At 33.2% G+C, this 19,581-nt stretch overlaps 10 protein-coding genes and 2 non-coding genes across 12 annotated transcripts; 5 read left to right on the top strand and 7 right to left on the bottom strand.

Annotated features, from left to right (window-relative positions):
* Positions 1-31: 31 nt before the first annotated feature.
* On the top strand, positions 32-694 carry NAEGRDRAFT_33927 (uncharacterized protein; the record flags this gene model as incomplete). The annotated part of the gene is made up of 1 exon (XM_002676821.1): positions 32-694. One exon carries the CDS (start codon positions 32-34, stop codon positions 692-694), a length of 663 nt encoding a protein of 220 aa, XP_002676867.1.
* Positions 695-1,043: 349 nt separating this feature from the next.
* On the top strand, positions 1,044-2,684 carry NAEGRDRAFT_79922 (phosphatidylserine decarboxylase; the record flags this gene model as incomplete). The annotated part of the gene is made up of 2 exons (XM_002676820.1): positions 1,044-2,342; positions 2,364-2,684. 2 exons carry the CDS (start codon positions 1,044-1,046, stop codon positions 2,664-2,666), a joined length of 1,602 nt encoding a protein of 533 aa, XP_002676866.1. The 3' UTR covers positions 2,667-2,684.
* Positions 2,685-3,314: 630 nt separating this feature from the next.
* Positions 3,315-4,761, bottom strand: NAEGRDRAFT_68100 (uncharacterized protein; the record flags this gene model as incomplete). Its single annotated transcript, XM_002676728.1, has 2 exons — positions 3,315-4,475; positions 4,519-4,761. The coding sequence occupies 2 exons, from the start codon at positions 4,759-4,761 to the stop codon at positions 3,315-3,317; spliced, it is 1,404 nt and encodes a 467-aa protein (XP_002676774.1).
* Positions 4,762-4,952: 191 nt separating this feature from the next.
* On the top strand, positions 4,953-7,542 carry NAEGRDRAFT_39324 (uncharacterized protein; the record flags this gene model as incomplete). The annotated part of the gene is made up of 2 exons (XM_002676819.1): positions 4,953-5,069; positions 5,130-7,542. The coding sequence occupies 2 exons, from the start codon at positions 4,953-4,955 to the stop codon at positions 7,497-7,499; spliced, it is 2,487 nt and encodes an 828-aa protein (XP_002676865.1). The 3' UTR covers positions 7,500-7,542.
* Positions 7,543-8,694: 1,152 nt separating this feature from the next.
* Positions 8,695-12,645, bottom strand: NAEGRDRAFT_68098 (uncharacterized protein; the record flags this gene model as incomplete). The annotated part of the gene is made up of 3 exons (XM_002676727.1): positions 8,695-11,169; positions 11,217-12,488; positions 12,538-12,645. 3 exons carry the CDS (start codon positions 12,643-12,645, stop codon positions 8,695-8,697), a joined length of 3,855 nt encoding a protein of 1,284 aa, XP_002676773.1.
* Positions 12,646-12,806: 161 nt separating this feature from the next.
* On the top strand, positions 12,807-12,877 carry NAEGRDRAFT_t344. The gene has a single exon. It is a non-coding gene; the product is annotated as a tRNA-His (tRNA).
* A 147-nt stretch (positions 12,878-13,024) lies between these two features.
* On the bottom strand, positions 13,025-13,777 carry NAEGRDRAFT_68097 (uncharacterized protein; the record flags this gene model as incomplete). The annotated part of the gene is made up of 1 exon (XM_002676726.1): positions 13,025-13,777. The coding sequence occupies one exon, from the start codon at positions 13,775-13,777 to the stop codon at positions 13,025-13,027; it is 753 nt and encodes a 250-aa protein (XP_002676772.1).
* Positions 13,778-14,058: 281 nt separating this feature from the next.
* Positions 14,059-15,618, top strand: NAEGRDRAFT_49419 (uncharacterized protein; the record flags this gene model as incomplete). The annotated part of the gene is made up of 1 exon (XM_002676818.1): positions 14,059-15,618. The coding sequence occupies one exon, from the start codon at positions 14,059-14,061 to the stop codon at positions 15,616-15,618; it is 1,560 nt and encodes a 519-aa protein (XP_002676864.1).
* A 60-nt stretch (positions 15,619-15,678) lies between these two features.
* NAEGRDRAFT_56185 (uncharacterized protein) lies at positions 15,679-16,779 on the bottom strand. The gene has a single exon (XM_002676725.1). It carries the CDS (start codon positions 16,737-16,739, stop codon positions 15,762-15,764), a length of 978 nt encoding a protein of 325 aa, XP_002676771.1. The 5' UTR covers positions 16,740-16,779; the 3' UTR covers positions 15,679-15,761.
* An 855-nt stretch (positions 16,780-17,634) lies between these two features.
* On the bottom strand, positions 17,635-17,705 carry NAEGRDRAFT_t342. The gene has a single exon. It is a non-coding gene; the product is annotated as a tRNA-His (tRNA).
* A 54-nt stretch (positions 17,706-17,759) lies between these two features.
* Positions 17,760-18,913, bottom strand: NAEGRDRAFT_68094 (uncharacterized protein; the record flags this gene model as incomplete). Its single annotated transcript, XM_002676724.1, has 2 exons — positions 17,760-18,144; positions 18,189-18,913. 2 exons carry the CDS (start codon positions 18,911-18,913, stop codon positions 17,760-17,762), a joined length of 1,110 nt encoding a protein of 369 aa, XP_002676770.1.
* Positions 18,914-19,011: 98 nt separating this feature from the next.
* NAEGRDRAFT_68093 (uncharacterized protein) lies at positions 19,012-19,405 on the bottom strand (the record flags this gene model as incomplete). The annotated part of the gene is made up of 2 exons (XM_002676723.1): positions 19,012-19,232; positions 19,294-19,405. 2 exons carry the CDS (start codon positions 19,403-19,405, stop codon positions 19,012-19,014), a joined length of 333 nt encoding a protein of 110 aa, XP_002676769.1.
* Between the last annotated feature and the right edge of the window lie 176 nt (positions 19,406-19,581).

Below are 19,581 nucleotides of genomic sequence, written 5' to 3'. Positions count from 1 at the left end.
CAATTAATTAAATTTTGAAATTTAAAAAAAAATGGTCTTTTACTTTACCTGTATTGATCCTTCCTATGTAGTTTACATGGGTAGAGACAAGTTTGAAAATGAAGATCTCATCAAGTATTCATTCCCAGAAGATGTCTGGTTCCACGTTGACGGATTCAGTTCTGCTCACGTTTATTTACGTTTACATACAGGACAGACAATCAACGATATTCCGAAGGAAGTTATTGAAGACTTGTCTCAACTTACAAAATACAATTCAATTCAAGGTAAAAAGGAACCACAAGTCAAAGTAGTTTATACAATGGCTTCAAATCTTAAAAAAACAGGTGACATGGACACTGGTGAAGTTGGATTCTTTGACAGAAAGGCTGTTCGTCACGTTGTCATTCAAAAGAATAAGGAAATCTGTAACAGATTAAACAAGACTCAAGTTGAAAAACAAGTAGATTTTGAAAAGGAAAAGATGCAAAGAGACAAGAATTTCAGAGAAATGCAAAAACGTGAATCAAAAGAAAGAGCAAAGAAGGAAAAGGAAGAATTAGAAAGAAGAAAGAAGGAAGCTGAAGCCAAATCGTATGATTCACTCTTCTCCAGTAATAATAAGAAGAAAGCCCATAGCAACTATAATGATGACTTTTTCGGAGATGGTGGTGACGAAGTTGAAGAATCTAAAGATTTGGATGATTTCTTTTAAATAATTTATTATCCTTATTATTTTTTTTAATCTTATTTCAATGTGTTATCCAATCGATTGAATGTGTTGGTGGGCATTGTGAAAAGTGTTGACATAAAAAATGAAGCAGTGTTTTGCATTAAAGAAGGCTCAACTTATCAAGAAGAGCTTGCACTCGGCTTCCTTCATCAATTCATCAAATTCCTCGAGTAATCCTATTGTCAATATTGTTGGTAGTAATATCATTTCATCTGGTTTTACTGCTTCTAATTCTATTATTAATAATAACACTAGTAATTTAAATCAAAGTTGGAGATGTTTTTCAACAAGTCTAAATCATTCAGTGTCATCTATGAATTTAAATAATCCGATGATTTCTATTAATTCTAAAAGATTATATCATCATTCAATTCCTGTCATGTCTACCTCTAATAATAACAATACTTCCACAGGAATCAATCCATCTTCTACAACTTCTACTACTAGCACTACAACAACAACAGGTGATGAAAAATCATCATCCAGTAGCAGCACCAATAACAGGGGTGGTAATAATAACTCATCGAACAACCAAGAACCTCCAAAGAAGAAGAAAAAAGGTTACATAAAAAAATTCTTCAAATATTTCTTGTTGGGTGCCGCAACAACATCCACCATACTACTAATACTAGGATCCTTCTTTAATTATCTTGACATGACCGATATCAATGATGACTTTTTAGTAGACTTGGAGGAACAAAAACAATTACACCAACAACCAGAAAAGCAAACCTTTTTACAATTATTATCAAAGGCTATTCCAACAAACTTTATATCAAGATGTTGGGGTAATATCGGAAGCACAGAACTTCGTCCAGAAATACTTAGACCATTGGTATATAATGCCTATGGTTGGTTTTATAATGTAAATATGGAAGAGATTGAAAAGCCGTTAGAAGAATATGCCAGTCTTCAAGACTTTTTCTCAAGAAAATTAAAACCAACAACAAGACCTTCACTCAGTGTTCAACACAAGAGAAAGATTCTGAGAAAGATCCATCTCGATGAAAATGCTGACTTGAATGATATTGAACGTGAATATCAAAGATCACTAATGGTTTCTCCTGTCGATGGTACAGTTGCAAGATTTGGTACATTATCTGTTGAACTTGACCAATTGGATGAAACCTATGAACATATTTACCTTCCACAAGTTAAAGGTGTAACTTATTCAATGCAACAATTATTACAAAAGGAAAAGTCACAAAACATTACATTTAACAATCACTTTTCTGTATTTTCAAAGCGTAATGGATATCAACCACAACAAGATGAAGAAATTACTATTGGAGAAGAATATTCGGAACATGATCAAGCTGCTGTATCGAACAACAATCAAAACACAAAGCAAAAGAAACAATTACATTATTGTGTATTATATTTGGCTCCTGGTGATTATCACAGATTCCACAGCCCTTGTGATATGACTGTAGAGTCAAGAAAACATATTTATGGTAAACTTTATCCTGTCATGCCTCTCTATTTGAACAAGTATCCTAATTTGTACACACAAAATGAAAGAGTTGTTCTTAATGGTAAATGGGATTATGGTAACATGCATTATGTTATTGTTGGTGCTTTGAATGTGGGGTCATGTGTTGTAAACTTTGATAATTCTTTGAGAACCAATGTAAAGAGACCAAGAAAGAAGAAGACCAAACCATCTCAACCAGCCCAACCAACTCAAACTGAAAAGGTTGAACTTGTAGATAAGAAGACAAAGGAAGAGCACATCAAGGATCCAGAACAAGGTGAAGAAGTTGTTGTTTTGTCAAGAAATTATGTTCAAGGAGGTCTTTCGATAGAGAAGGGTGAAGAATTAGGTTATTTCAAACTTGGTTCAACCATTATCCTCATTTTTGAAAGCAATGAAGAAGATCGCTTAGAATTCAATCTTCACAAAGGACAAAAAGTTCGTTTAGGTGACACAATTCTGCAAAAGAAAAATGAATAACTTATTTTTGCTTTATTGAAAGTAATTCTTCTCTTGTAGCCTCAATTATCCTTGATGTCTTATCCATATAAGTGGTAATCTTTTCCATTATTTCAGGAGTGTAGTTATTGCTTTCTTGGTTGGTATTGATTGGTTTATCCTTATAATTTTCTAAAACTTGTCTAGTGTTTTCTAACTTTTGTTTGTAAGCACTGATAATCTTATCTTTTTCTCTAATATCCTTGATAAATTGTTTTTCTTCCTTATTGAGCTCTCTTACGAAAACAAGCTCATAGATTCTTTTGATTCTATCATGCAATTCTTTGTGTTTGTCATATAATTTCTTACATTTGTCATCGATATTATTCTGAGTTTGTCTCATTTGAGTATCCATCACAGTCAACTTTTCGAGTGATTGTTGATGTCTATTCTGAGTTTCTGCCATCTTTTTCAACTTTTGGAGGGTAAAGCTGATGAGTTCGTCAGCAACAGCTGTATTTTCAGAAATTTGAATAAATGGAAGTTCAAGCTTATTCCAACCCTTATTAATTTGGACTGGTTTGTGAAGATTGTTGACAATATTATCAAGTGCATTGGAGAAATCAGAATTATAGACTGAAGTACAACTTTCTTCATTGTCATATATAACAGGAATATTTGCAGAGGAAATTAACACACGTTGGTTCTTATTCTCAATATAGAAGATTGTGGTACCATATAAAATGTCGTGTAAAATATCAAAGGCTTTAGGAGGCTCAACACTAAACAATAATAAGTTGAAATATGATAAAATTGTACATACAGTTCAGTAGAAATAAATAAAGGGCAAGAGACGGTTTTCTCAAATTGGATAGCAGCAATTTTTTCTGTAAACATAGTAGAAATAAATGGGAAAGTAATTTCATTAGCACCTCTTTCATGAACGCAATAAACTGTCTCAATAGATAATGGATGTAAAGTTAAATAAGGAGGCAGTGAGCTATTCATTTTATCTCCTGTTAAAACCTCTTGTATACAACTAGCTTCAATAACTTGTGGTGATACGTTTACATCGAATGACTTTTTTTTCCATACAGGTCTAATATTGTCAGTAATTACAAAAAGATGAATAACTCCACTTGTGTTTACAGTTACTAGACATGATGGTAAATTGGAATTTTGATTAATTGTAATCATATCTGCTATATCTAAATTCGATACTTTCTTATTGTGGATTGGAATTATCCTGTTTTTGAATGCATGATTTTCCTTTGTGGATGTTTTTAAGGTTACTTCTCTATTCTCTTCATCATCAGATACATTTGAAATAATTCCACTAAAAAAATGTTTGACCGATTCCATTTCAAAACTATAGGTACTGTTAACAATATCAGCTAAGAATTTTTCCGAAACAACACATCCACTTGGAATAATTGGGCATAGAGCAAATAATGCTTGTGTCGTTGTTGTAAGGTAAATGGTAAAACGTTCCCATAATTTCTTAGATCCAAATGAAAATGATGCAACAGAATCTTTTGTCTTTTCTAAGAGAGGTATTTCTTCAATTTTACCAGAACTAACTTGAATAATTCTTAAAATTGAATCACTATCAAGAGCAACAATATGATCATTACTGAGTGGATGCCAAGAAACTTTTACATTTTGACTAGAGTGTTCTAATAAAGAAAGAGAAAATTCTATTGTTGTGTTAACCGATTCGGAATCACCAGATTTATATTCTGGAATAGAAATAACATTAATATCAAAGTCACTAATTACTAATAATCTATTTCCACTGCTATTATAACTAATTTGTTTAATATTTCTTAAAATCAAATCAGTCTTTAGGATCTATTTAATTATTATTAATAAATTCCCATTCCAAATTAATTACCTTTTGTATTTTAGCATGTTTAATATTTTTCATAGTTGATTGACGAGCATCAATATAATAAAGTGTTTCCGATTGCTCAGAAAAATAAATACATTCTCTAGATTGATTACATATTGTCAAGTGTCTTGGAATAACATCGTTCCCAATTTTCCCTCCAATATATTTTTCCTCTCTCTTCTGAACAATATTCGTCAATTCATCTTGAATAATATATTTTGGTACCTGTTGATAAAGTGTACTCATTTTTTTAATAAAATTAATTAAAATTTATTTATGTTTATATTTGATGCAAGTGATGATGAAAAAAAGCCTTCTTGTGTGATGTTGAACCCGAAAAACAAGAACTTCTTACAAATAGCAATTGAACATCTGGATAACAAAGACTGATCATTACAAGTGAGAGGAACCATAAAATTAAATTTAGAACAAAAAAAATGTCTCAATCCCACGTTGATGTTTCTTCTTTAAAGTTTGATTTTAGCAGGATCAATATTCCAACTAGTCATACTCCAATTCATAAGGAAGAATGTTGTCTTTCTTTTGATTCACCAGTAAGTATATTTGTTTTTAAACTTGTGTATAAAAGTAACTTTTATTGGTTTGATCATTAGAAATCGGAAGGAGGAATCAATGTTTGTTTGAATACATTCTTGGCTTTCTCTCCAAAGTACACAAGAAGACATCATCAATTAACTGGTAATACTGTATTCTTGAATATTAAAAAGATCAAGAAGGAAAAGCCTATTGAAGAAAAATCTGAAGATCAACCAACCAAAATGGCTATTGGTGTTGAAGGAGGATTCCAAATCAAAGAAGAGGAAGAAAATGACGAAAAACTTTATGATGAATTGTTGTCACTTGTATTATTAGAACCAAATAATGTTGTAATACCATTACCAAATAATGATTTACCTGAGAAAGTTAAACTTTCAATTAAAGGTATTTTGGAAAACCAATCTGCAGAACGTAAACAAGAAGTTCTCAAATGGGAAGGTGAAGAGTTAACTGAATCTAAACATACTATGGAGCTTAAACAAATTGGAAATATTAAAGTCCCAGCTCATGGATGGAAGTGTGCTGAGTGTGATATCACAGATAATCTTTGGTTGAATCTTTCTGACGGTCATATTGGATGTGGTAGAAAATTCTGGGATGGTACTGGTGGTAATAATCATGCTGTTGAACATTATCAAAAGACTGGATTCCCTGTTTGTGTCAAATTGGGAACTATTCAATTGGATGATAACGGAGAACCAAAGGCTGACGTATATTCATATGCTGAAGATAAGATGGTTAAGGATTCCAAGCTTGTTGAACATTTGGAATATTTTGGAATTAATATCAGAGAAATGAAGAAAACAACTAAAACTATGGCTGAAATGGAATTGGACCAAAATTTGAACTTTGATTTTACTAGAATTCAAGAATCTGATAAGCATTTGCAACCAATGTATGGGCCAGGTTTTACTGGTTTGAAGAACATTGGTAATTCTTGCTATTTGGCTAGTGTCATGCAAACTCTTTTCTCATTCCCAGAAGTTCAAGAAAGATATCACGATAAGGAATTGTCTTGTTATACAGGATCTAGTTCATTGGATACTTTCTCTCTTCAAATGGCAAAACTCGCTAATGGATTACTTTCTGGAGATTATTCCAAGTCAGAAGAGCACGTCGATTCATTCCAAGAAGGTATTCCACCAAGATCATTCAAGAATGTTGTTGGAAAGGGCCATCCAGAGTTCAGCACTATGAGACAACAAGATGCTGTAGAATTTTACCAACACTTACTCCAATTAATCGAAAGAGAAGACAAGAGAATTAACTGTACAGACTCTGTAAATAGTATTTTCAATTACAATGTGGAAGAAAGAATTGAATGCTCAGAAACATCTAAGGTTAAATATACTTACAGAAAGGATAATTTGATTTCACTCCCAGTTCCACTTTCTGAAGCAACCAATAAGGCAGAATATGAAGAGTTCTGTAAACAAGAGAAGGAAAGAGAAAGAATAGAAAAAGAACTCAAATTGGCTGAGAATATAAACAGCAAGCCTTTGAGTACAAGTACTGAAAAGAAACAACAAATTAGACCAATGATTCCAATGTCTAAGTGTATTGAAGCCTTTGCTGAGACAGAACCTGTTGATCATTTCTATAGCTCTGCCCTTGGAAGAAATACTATTGGCTTGAAACAAACTAGTCTTGCAACTTTCCCACAATATTTGGCTGTTCAAGTAAGAAAGTTTATTTTAGATGGATGGGTTCCAAAGAAATTGGATGTATTTATTACTGATGCTGAAGAGATTGATATTACTCATCTCAGAGGAACTGGACTTAAACCAAATGAACAAGAACTTCCAAGTGATGAAAAGAAGACAGAATCCATTTTTGTTGATATGCAAATCGTTCAATCTTTGGTAGAAATGGGAATTCCAGAAAATAGAGCTAAGAGAGGTGCTTGGAAATCCAACAATAAGGGTGTCAATGAGGCTATGGAATGGGTATTTGAGCATTGTGATGATCCTGAAATTGATAATCCACTTCCTGAAGCTAAACAAGAAAAGAGCTCATCAGGAAATGCTCCTTCTGCTGATGCCATTGAATCACTAGCTAATCTTGGTTTCCCTTCCACTCATGCTGTTGTTGCTTTAAAGCAAACTCAAAACAATATTGAAAGAGCTGCTGAATGGCTCTTCAGTCATATGGATGATATGGACAGTTATCTTAATGAAGCTTCTAATGAAAAACCAGCTGAAAAGAAAGAAGAAGAGTATTTGGATGGAAGTGGAAAGTATGAACTTGTTGGTTTCATTAGTCATATGGGTTCAAATACTTCATGTGGTCACTATGTTTGCCATCTCAAGAAGGATGTTGGAAATGGTGAAAAGAGATGGGTTTTGTTTAATGATAGCAAAGTTTTACAAAGTGAAAACACACCTTTCGATATGGGCTACCTCTACTTCTATAAACGAAAGAATTAAATGAGTTTATTCCGAATTATTAAATTTTCTTAATTCTCCTCTTACTCTTCTTACCAAGTTATCTGCACTCTGTGTTATCGCTTTTACATCATCAGCCCTTCCAGTAGATAAGAATAAATCAGTTGACCATCCCAAATTCTTCTCTGTTAATTTGTGAATAGGAGTATAAGATAAATCCACTGTTACTCCTTTTTTAGGAGCAGTTCTACCAGCTGATCGTTTCATATTTACATAGTTTTTGGAAGGTATTTCAACAACATCATAAGCAACATCGTAATGTTTACCCAATTGAGACCTTGAAGGTATCCATGATGTCTTTGCTTTTTCTCTGTCTGTTGTCTTTTCAAAATCGTAATAGTGGGTTGTTCTGCTTGTTGTTAAAGAATATGACGGCGTATAATTAGTGTTCGAAGTGTCTGGCTTCTTTTCTTCTTTTCTTGAGGTAGTTCTGAAAAAATCAGGTGGATGAGATTCTTTTCCTTGATAAATATTTGTAGATCTTTTAACAAACTTATTTTGTTGATCGTCTATTAAGGATGATTTTGGTGTTACATATGCTACTGCTTTTGTTTGTTGTTTCTTCCCTTCATTAATATTATGAAAATGAGTTTCTCTATCTGTTGACTTTCTCATATTTATACCTCCCTTTACTCGTTCATGAAGATATGAATAATTTGGAGTATAATCTAAAGAGGATGGTTGATCATTAATTAATGTCGATAATCTATTGAAATATTGTCCCTTTTTTGTGTAATCCACAAAGTGAGGTTCCCTTTTTTCAACAAAACTATTATTGGGCGTATAGTCCAGCTGAACATTTCTATTTCCGTGTTGATGATAGTAGAGCTTTGCATCTCTTGCTATTTGAGAAAGTATAAGATCTTATTTTCGGACTTGGAGAAACATACCTTGTTGATGATACAAATCTACAAAAGTTGGTTCTCTTTTGTATTTACTATTAATTTCAACATCCTTCCTGCTTAATATTGATGTTGGTTTAGGTGCACTATTAGTCCTCCGTGAAGAGCTGCTTGATGGTTTTCCTGTTACAGCCATTTCCCAAGCAGATTAAGTATCTATGATGATGATAATCTATTCCGAGCAAGTTGTTGTTGATGTTCTCTATTTCTCTCTCAAAATTTTAAATTTACAGTAAAATTAATAGGGGAGAGGTAAAGTGGTCGTTAAGGGTGTTTTATTTTTTTTCAAATGTTCGGCCATAACGTTCAAGTTCTTCCATTAATGGGTTTCTATCAGCTGTAAATCTGTATCGATAGATGCTCTTGTATACTACACTGAAGACCTTGTCGAGTGCCTCTAGAGAGGTACTTTCAGTGAGAGCGATAAGGTTGTCAAACCAATTATTCATACGATCGTGGTCGACACAAACTGGTACTTCTGGTTGTTCTACTTCTTCCTCAACAATAATTGGGATTTCAAGTGCTACTGATGATGTTGCAATAGGAGGAAGTAGAGCAATAGTCTGTTGTTCTGCTTCAGGAGTGTGATACTCGGCAACAGGTGGTGCTGTTGTTGTGAGCACACATGTATTCTCAATGCTATTACTAGTTGAAGGATTAGAGTCAGTAGTAGTGGTGGTAACTGGTGTTGTTTCAATAGTAGATACTACTGGATCACTAATATCCATTTGTTTGTCATTTGGTTCTCCTCCTTCTGCTGGGGCATCTGTCATTTGTTCATCAATAATTATTGGATCTTTTTCCTTTGTTCCTGGTCCAACTTCTGTTACCTCTTCTGTTCCCTCATCTGAATCTTGATGTTGAGGTGCGTGTAACATCCTTCTCTTGGCAATATGTTTACATTTTCTGGCTAATTCTTCTGAAATTTGTAATTTGATTGCTTGTCTTACAGAGTCATAAAGAGCATTACCCTTACTCTTCACTGTAAGTCTATCAATATACTTAGCTGGTTGTTTTATGTAGGATTCTGCGTTTCTAACAATCTTTTCAATGTCTTTTGCGAATTCTTTAACTGTATTATACTTCTTAGCTTCCAATTTAAATAAAATATCAACTAGATAAATTTTAACATCTTCCTCATTGGATGAATCAGGAATTAACTTTCTTTGCTCCTCATTTGAAGGTTTCAAAAATACTGTATATACCTTATTTGCCATAATTCTAGTTATAATTTCACGAAGTGCACTTCTCAAGTCTTTCAGATAGACTTTCTCTTGCTTTTGCAATTTCTTTTCTTTGCTTGGCTCGATTTCTGAGGATTTTTGTTCTTTTGGAGGAGCCAAACGTAAAGTTGGATAAACTTTCTTAACCTTTGTTTTCTTAAGTGGAGATCTAACAATATCAGCAAGAATAGGTTTGAACATTTCAACTCTTTCGTCTTTGGATGGTGAGCTAACTTCAAATCTATAATCAGCAAATAATTCAGTGAATTCTTGTGGTAATTCTTCAGAAGAGTAGTTACAAGTAGCAAGGACGAACACATATACAGAGGAGGGTATCTCATTGAGGAGTGAAATCAAAGTAGATTTCATTAAATCTGTACTCTTTTCAAACCACTCATCAAGATTAGGAAGCCAAAGGATAGATGGTGAATTCTTTCTAGAGTCGGCAATAATATTAATAATTGCTTCAATTTCGCTCCTAGATGAGGTATTCGAAATAAGGTTTTCATATCTTAGGGAGAACAATGGGAACTCTTCTAAACTATACAAAACTGCACTTGCAATAAGATTTTGACCCATTCCTTTTTGTCCGTGAATCAAGACCCAAGGTCTGAATGTTGGAGGATTGATAAAGAAATCGTTTGAATTGCTTTCAAATGTTTTTTCATCTACTCCTTCAAAATCATCCAAAATTGGACCAGTTTCTATTACGAGGTCTTCATTATCAACTTTATCCTCTAGGGTTTTGATACATAATGGGAAGGCATCTGTACATATTCTCAAAACCATTTCTAATTTTTGGCTTAGGCAAGGAGCAAGTTGAGTTGGAAGAGGAGATGCATGAATTACGGCATTTCTATGTGATGCTGGTACTATTGATTTCATTGCTCTTAGGAAATCTACCTTCGTAACTTCTACTGTATCAAGCTCAAGAACTAATCTTGATTGACTGGTATAAACTTGTGGGTAGGATCTTTTAAGAGCGTTAAGAGCAGATTCAGCACAGAGTGCTTTAATGTCAGCTCCACAATATCCAACAGATTTTAGAGAAATGTAATTTTTCAGATCGTCTGGTATTTGAGGTACCCAATTCTTAGTATGAATTTGTAAAATTTCTTTTCTTGCTTTTTTAGAAGGAAGAGTAAACAGTAACTCTCTGTCAAATCTTCCTGGTCTTCTAAGAGCTGGATCAATAGAGTCTATTCTATTAGTGGCTCCGATTACCACGACTTGACCTCTACTATCTAAACCATCCATAAGTGCAAGAAGAGTTGATACAATTGAGCTGTGAATGTAATCTTGTTTTGATGATCTTACTGGTGCTAAACCATCGATTTCATCAAAGAAAATAATGGAAGGTTGAAGTCTCTTTGCTTCATCAAACAAAAGTCTTAATTGTTTTTCAGCTTCACCAACCCATTTACTGAGGATATCAGCACCTTTACGCATAAAGAAGGCAATAGGTTTGTTTCCATCTGTTCCAGTACCACAGGTGCTAGCAAGAGCTCTAGCAACAAGTGTTTTACCCTAAAATTAGTTGTTAATATTACAATATATCTGATTTCAAAACTTACCGTACCAGGTGGACCATAAAATATGACACCTCTTGGAGGAGTAATATCAAATTTGTTAAATACTTCTGGATATAAAAGGGGTAATACTACCATTTCTTTCAATGCATTAATGTGCTTATGAAGACCACCAACCATGTCAAATCCAACAGGTTTGGAAAAAACTGGATCAATATCAGCAGATGGTTTCTTTTTAAGTTGTTCAATATTGATTGGCTTAATGTGATCATATTCTCCTTTCTTACCAAATGCTGGATTGACCAAACCTGTTTCATCGTTGTCAGATTCTGATTCAGACTCTGAAAATTGGAATGTTAAGGAATCTAAAGGTGCCAAGAGTTCTTGTTGTTCCTTTATCATAGTACTCTTTGATGGAATTTCAATATTGTCAATATTTGGAATAGGGTGGCTATAAGGATTAAGTTGAGCTTGGGTTCTTGGCCTTAATCTCTTTTTAATATCCTTTCCATTCTCTTTTGGTGTTTCTGTTTCTTCCAATTCCTCATCATCATCCACAATAAATTTTGGCTTTTTTCTACTTCTTGTTGGTCTCATTTCTAATTCATCATTGGAAGAAATAGCATCTGATAAAGCTTCATCAGATACTTCAATGGCTTCTTCCTCCTCTGGTTCATCATCATCCATAACGAAATCCTCATCCTCCTCATTCTTTTTTCTTTTTTTGCCTTTATGATCATCACTTTGCTCTGAAATAGCACTTTGGCTTCTGTTGAGTGATGTATCAAATTCCATATTACTTGGTGGTACGGTACTAGTTGGAAATTCCATAGTTGGTATACTGTTTTGTTCAGTAGTGATAGGTTGATTATTTGGAATAATATCTTTAAATACGTCATCAATAACACCAGAAGTTATTACTGATGTTTCAACTTGTTCGGATGGCTGTTGTACAATTGTTGGATTCGGGATTTCACTAGTATGTGCTTCAATTAATTCCCTTTTAATTTGTACTTTAGTGCCAGTTGTTCTTCTTGCTGGTGCTTTTTTCCTTGATGATTTTGGAGTTTCCTTATCCGAATTTTCATCATAGTCTTCCGTATAAAAATCAGTATATGTTGTTTTTTTTGGTGTTCTTTTTGGTCTTGAAGAAGCAATACTTTCGGAATACTCATCCTCAGGTTCTTCCTGTTCTATTCTGTTATGTCTTGGTTTATTTTGTCTTGTTGATCGTTTAGATGTCAGATCATCTATTTCCTCACTATCACTTGATGAATTTCTATGACTTGACCTTGTACTTGTTCTCCTTGTCGGAGGCTATTGATATGTTTGATATATGGTCAAAGAGTAATTGTATAAAACCTACCTTTCTAGTTTGGGCTTCTTCTTCTTCTTCTTCTTCCTCTTCAGCATCATCAAAAAATTTGGAATATGATCCACGTGGAGTAGAATGATGTCTAGTGTTATAGGGCATTGTTAAAATTTAAGTTAATAATTATTCAGCCCTAAATATTATCTTGATGACGGTAATTTTTTGTATGTGATCTTCGTCTTGTATGAATAATTTTTTTCGAATCTATTTTTAATCATTATTTTATTATCATCAATGCTTGGCTTGGATTCTCTATAACATGAAGGGAGATAGTTCAGTGGTAGAACATGGGATTGTGGTTCCTAAGATCAGGGTTCGATTCCCTGTCTTCCTACACCTTTTTTGACAGCTTGGTAAATAAGATCAAGACTACATTAACCACAAAGTGTGGCACTTCTCTCTGTCCACTCGATTTTTATTATAAGGACAATCTTTATGTAACTTCTGCCACATATTTCTCAAGAGAAATTGAAATGAAAATTCATTCGCAATAAAATCCAACAGATTTAGTCCATCTAGTTTCCGAATCATTCTCTGGCTTTACCAATCTTCTCCATCGATCACATTTTGCTGTGGAAGGTATTTTGTTAAAACCAAATCTCTTATGACCATCTACAGATTTAGTGACACTACCTTTCACATAGTAATTTTCTCTATTAAAAACACAATATTGGAATTGTAGACTTGAATATGAATATAAATCATTTAGACCACAGTATCCCCAGTGATTATTCATAATATATGTGCATTCCTCCTGTATAGCATGATTTTCCTCCTCCACAAGAAAAAGATTCATGTTAATCATTAGGAATTTAGCTTTCACATTATCAAAAGCATCCAATTTCCTCTTTCTTCCGAATGGTGTGAAAAGTTTCTTATTCAATTTAGCCAACGACAAACTACTAAAAGAAGGTTCAATCTTAACTAGATAAATCTTTTTAGAATTCTTTTCTCCTCTTCCAATAAACAGAGTTGACTGCTCTGAAATATTTTTTCCTTTTTGTAAATGAATAGAAATTACTAATTGTCTATCCTGTACATTTTTGTGAATTACTTGGAAGGAAAAGACATGAAATTTTTGCATACCAGAGAAGGAATAGGATAGTGAGAGGTGAAATTTAGAATTCTTTTTATCGAGATAGAAAAATAGAGCACCTCCAAGAGCTTCGCTAACTTGTACAATTAAATCACTTTCGAAAACGTTTTTTATATCGTCGATCAAATCGTTGAGCATTTGTTTGTGGGCGAGACGTGTGTGGCAGCTACGAGACATTTTTTTGATTAAAAATTAAATATCAAAATTGAAGAGCTTCTTTGTGTGGTAATACTTTACAATAACACAGTTGTATGATGAGCCATTTGATTCCAATTTCAACACTTTCAAGTGTTATGTTCTTTGAAAATCATTGAATAATTGGATTACTCCAAGAGGTAACACGTTAAAATCAGTTTACCGTCGGAGTTAGTTTTATTGTTTGGCGCCAAAATTATTTTGAAAACACAAACCCAAAAAAAATGAAACGACAACTTGAAACTATTGAAGAAAATAACAAGATCAGCAAAACTTACAAGTCGGAATCGTTGATCATGTTGAAATCTAATCATGAACCTGTTGGAAGGATTGTTTCTGATGTTTGGGCTCATGTGTTTACATATCTTGAAGCAACTAGGGAATTGCTGCCAAATGTAATGCCAGTTTGTAAAATGTTTTACAATATTTTGGGAGGTGGTGAAGGAAAGAGTTTAGTTTATGAAAGAGTTAGCATTGCAGTGAAAGATGGGTATCCTACAAGTTCCTTTCTCAAAATTAGAAAGTTCGATAGGGATTATTTGAATAGATTGCTCGATTACATTATCAATGTTTCACCAAAGAATGGATGTAAAGTTTTGCATTTGGGCTCTATTGATGAATATAATGAGTCATTGAGTTTCGAATTAACAAGTGAATTTTTCAAGAGATGTATTAGTTCTGGTGTTTTTGATGGGTTGAAAGAATTGAGATTGGCAAATTCATTTATTGTTTTTTTAAGGGATGAAGAACAATTGGATGTTTTTACTGAATGGATCTCTAGATTGAAAGAATTGGAAATATTAATCTTTGGTAGTCTATTTCCAAACAAGATTTTAGATTGTATTTTTACTGGCATGCCCAAATTAAAGAAACTTAGAATTGATTTAGGCGAATATGAAATTGGAGATTCTTTCCCTATTCTAGAAAATTTGGAATATTTTGATGTTGTTAGTGGAAATGAATCATTTAGTTCTACTACACTAGTGAGTTTATTCAAGCATGCACCAAATTTGAGAAAGTTGAAAATGGGATATTGCATGGCATATGAAAATGCTGTGTTTTTAGGACTTGTAGAACATTGTAAAAAACTTAGTGACCTCACTTTTGGAGAGCGTTATTTGAATGAATCAGATAATCTTCCAATTATTACTAATCAACTACATAGCCTTGAGTCTCTTAACCTATTTGACGGGTTACCTTATGGTGAACACTTATTAGATCTTGACAAGTTGACAAAACTTAAAAAGTTTGATTTCAATTTTGATGAGTTTAGTGGCTGTGATGATGATGGAGTTTTAAAAGAATTATTCCCTAAACTTAAAGGATTAACATGGGCAAGATTTGGCTACATTAAGAATGAAGCTGAGGACGAGGAACATCAAGAAGAGGAAGAACGGGACAATGATGAAAATGTTGAGCAAGGATTTGTTGAATTGGCAAACAAAAAGTTTCCAAATCTTGAAACTTTGTACCTTCTTGACTCTGAATTAGAAGAGCTTACTCTCACACAACTATTCGAAGGTATTCCTCATCTAAAAAATGTTACTTTAGAAGTATTGGCTGCCGGATGTGATCAGGTGTTTGAAAGCATTGAAGCTGACATACAAGTAAGAAAGGATGCATCCAATAGAGTTCTTCAATTATTTGGAGAAATTAGTCCATCTGTAGAATTGTTTGAGGATAGAATTTTCTATCATAGAATTGGAGAAAAGAAATTGAGAATCAAACTGGTCAATATTGATTATGATGGAATTGTGAAATTTAAAATACAGTTAGTACATTAAATGTCAAATCAAAAACTTGTATCAACCAGCTCTGCAAAATTTGTTCCAAATTACTATTTTATGAATTTTTTTTATTTTTATTAAGGTAAAATTTCTCGATAATTTAGTAAAATAAATTCCACCAATAAGTTAGAATAATTAATTTAGTCCATTTCAACATGGTCAATAATAACCTTCATGATATCAGTGAGAGTGATAACACCAACAACCTTTCTTTCATCAGAAACAACCCAAACTCTGTGCATGGAATGGTCAACCTTAACAGTTTGAGAGTGGATAACATCATGAATTTCTGGGTGAGTCAACTTCTTGACCAAATCAACAAACTTCAAACCATCCAATTCAACAAAGAATGGAACCAAAGACTTTGGTGAGTACTTTTCCAAGAAGGTACGAGTGGTAAGTTCAAAGTGTGGAATTCTGTCCAAGTAGAAACCTCTCAAATCGGAAGCAGAGAAGTTACCAACTAAGTGACCGTGGTGATCAACAACTGGGAGAGCAGAAACATTAGCCTTAGCCAATTCCTTCATGGCGTGCAAAACATTTTCACTTCCGTCAATGGTAACTGGCTTAGCCAAACCCAAACCTAAATCCTTAACCAATTGTTCACCCAATTGCTTCATCTTACCCATGTGGAGGTGTTCAGCCAATCTCTTGAGGATATCAGTTTGAGACAAAGTACCAATATATTTATCAGTGGTGACGTCTTCTTCTACAATAGCTCTGTGGACACCCTTGGCGAACAATTCAATAGCCATAGTGGCTGGGAGATTGCTCTTCAATGGCATGTATTGATCTCTAGCAGAGAATCCCATAACGTGCTTAACAGTTTGCAAGTTAATACATCTTCCTGAGATTTCGAGTTCTTGCCAATTCTTGAAATCAACATTTTCTGGTGAGGAAGCAACAATGAATTGAACAATGTCGAGCATTGAGAGCATACCGACCAACTTTCCTTGCTTATCAACAACGGGAGCAGCCAAGAGATGGTGGGTAGACAATTGATTAACAACTTCTTGGAGGGTTTCATCTTCCTTCAAGACGACGAGCTTTTGACCAGCAGGAATCAATTCGGCCAATTGAACACCGTGGAAATATTCGTGAATAGAGTTGTTGTGCATTGTTAAGGTTTATATTTGTTGTTGTTGTGTGCTTTTTTTTAGAAGCTAACCAGTAGCGTTTTATAGTGAATTACAACAACGGGGACGTACTTCAACAAGCTTCTTGGATCAAACTAAAGAATCAAATTTTACCTCAACAAATTCTAACAAACTTAATAAGAGCTTTATAAGGCGAATTTGATGGCACAACCTCCTTTGTCAGTGACTTATTTGTTCGAGATGGCGCCTAAAAAATTTGATAGAGGCCACAAGCGGTTAATCGGGTTCATTTTTGGATATTTTAAAAAATCACCACTAAAGAATTTTAAAAAAAAGTGAGGTATTGATTGTTGATTATCAACTTTCACATCTATTTGTTGTTTGATGAAAGACTTTACAATGAAAAGGTTAAACATCAAGTAGTTGTTTTGTTACTGTTATCTTTTCAAGTTGTTCTTTTTTGAAGCATTCAACAATTTGAGTTGGATTAGAATGGAGATGTTAAGGTCTTCGTTTGTTAGTTGTTTGATATATTCATTGGCTATAGGTCTATGCAGATAAAAGGAACATGTATTCAGATAGTTAATTAGTTTGGAACCGTTATTGGTCTAAATTTTATTAATAACGTAACAGACGAGTAATCCTAGTCAATGAAGAAAGAAAATTGGCAAAATTGTTTTATCTCATTTTACAATCTAATTAATATAAAGTACAATAAGAGAGAACCTATATTTACTAATTCTGAAGAATCAAGATAGGAATGAGTTACAGTATCTGTGAATTTATTATAAAGATTAGTCAAACTTGATTTTGGACCAATAAAAACAATTTGTGGTTAATGTAGTCTAGACGCAACTAAGTATTCAAGCAAATCTTATTTACCAACCATATTCAAAATTACGCTGTTAAAAAGGTGTAGGAAGACAGGGAATCGAACCCTGATCTTAGGAACCACAATCCCATGTTCTACCACTGAACTATCTCCCTTCATATTGAGATAATTGATGCATCAATGGTATGGTTTTCTTAATACACTTTCCTTTATAATTTTGAAGCCCTAACAAAATTAGTCACGCTCTCCTCTGTGAATAGGGGGTTATTGAATTGGTACATTCTTTTTTCTTTTTGGGACGCTAGTTGCTCCTGACTCAATATCGTTTGATCTTGTTCTGGCACTAGATTTGTAGAAATTAATTTCTCCTCTTTGGATTGATAATTTTTAGAAAAGAATTCTATCCATGTTTCACTATTTGAAGAAACTTGTGAAATCCAATTCTTATTCAATTTTTTTCCACCCTTCAACATGTTCAATATGAAAAGAAGTTCATTCATTCGCATTTCTTCTTCTGCTAATTTGAACGCTCTGGTTTTCTCTTCAATTGTCTTATCTAAATATTCGTTCAAACCCTTAATGCCATACTTGCTTCTGAAATAATTTTCAATATTAAATTTGTAAAATTGAAAACTTACAAAGTCTGCTTGAGAGGATTAAGATCAATTTCTCTTTCTTCCTTCTTTTGGGCAGTTTCTTCAGAATGGTTCAATAACATTGCCTCTCTTCTTTTTTGTTCAGCAAATCTAGAGTTGATTATACTATCATCATCCTGCTCTTGTTTGAGTGTAGGATTTTCAATAATTCCTTCCATTTCAAATTGATGCAGTATTTGGGCAGTAAAGGGGTGATCATTCTTTTTATCATACAGGTCAATCAGCGAAGGAGCTGTTGGATTTTCAATAATATTACTTGTTAACCTGCCAATTTCATCATGAAGATTATCAATATAATTCTTGTAATGCATAAAATCCTTCTCCTTTTTTATCTTCAACTCTTCATTTTTTTTCTTTTCCTCTTCCTCTTGTTGTTTTAGTAACCTTTCTCTCTCTTGTTTGTAAAATAATTCTTGTTGTTTTTCCAACTCTGCTCTTCTTCTTTCCTCTTCTAAAATTGGTTTTTCCTTATAATACTTTTTAATTGAATCAAATTGAATTTCCTCCAATTTCTTTAACATTAATTTAATTTTCTGATTAGCAATTTGTTCAGCGTCCTTTTCAATTTTTTTCCTAATTAAATCTTCATCAATATCATCATTCACTTGATAGAAAACATCTTGCGGAATTTCATCAATTTTTTCTCTAATTTTTTGAAAATCAATTGGTTGTTGATTATCTTTCTTGTTATCTTTGTCTTGTTGCATGATCCGATTGGTTATTCTTTACTTGTTGAGCATTTTTTTTGAGAATTTAATCGTTTACAAAATATTCACACACAACATTTATTCAAATCACGAATTATTTACCAATATCTATATGGATAGTATCCTCCATAGTATGGGACTCCATAATAAGGCATTGAATAGGCAGAACCATAATTATTACCATAACTGTATGGTCCATTATAATAAGAACCATAACTACTATATGGATTATAGGAAATTGCACTTATTTGATTAGAATAAGCTTGAGTATTTTGTGCATATTGATTGTAATTTCCACCTGCCACTCCATAGTTTGAACCTAATCTCATTAAAATTACATGATTTTGAATCAATTAATCGAAAATCTTAAAAGCACTTACCAGCACCTCCATTGTATCCATAGGCACCTCCATATGCATTATTGTATTGTCCCAATGCAAAAGATAATAAGCCAAGGAAGAAGAAGAGCGCTACCAAACAAGTTCTTTTCATTTTTGTTTCAAATTTGTTATTGGATTATGAAAGAAGCAGAGAAGGTAAATTTATAAGAAATTGGAAAGAATTGAAAAAGTCAATTCTTCAAATATAAATGTTTTTTTGAACCTTTTAAGGAATAATATCTTAAATGTTTATTGAACAATTCAGTGTAAACAATAGACGATATGAAA

Source organism: Naegleria gruberi, assembly GCF_000004985.1.
Source record: "Naegleria gruberi genomic scaffold NAEGRscaffold_26, whole genome shotgun sequence".
Lineage (NCBI taxonomy): Eukaryota > Heterolobosea > Eutetramitea > Acrasida > Naegleriidae > Naegleria > Naegleria gruberi.
This window is presented reverse-complemented; position numbering and strand designations above follow the sequence as displayed.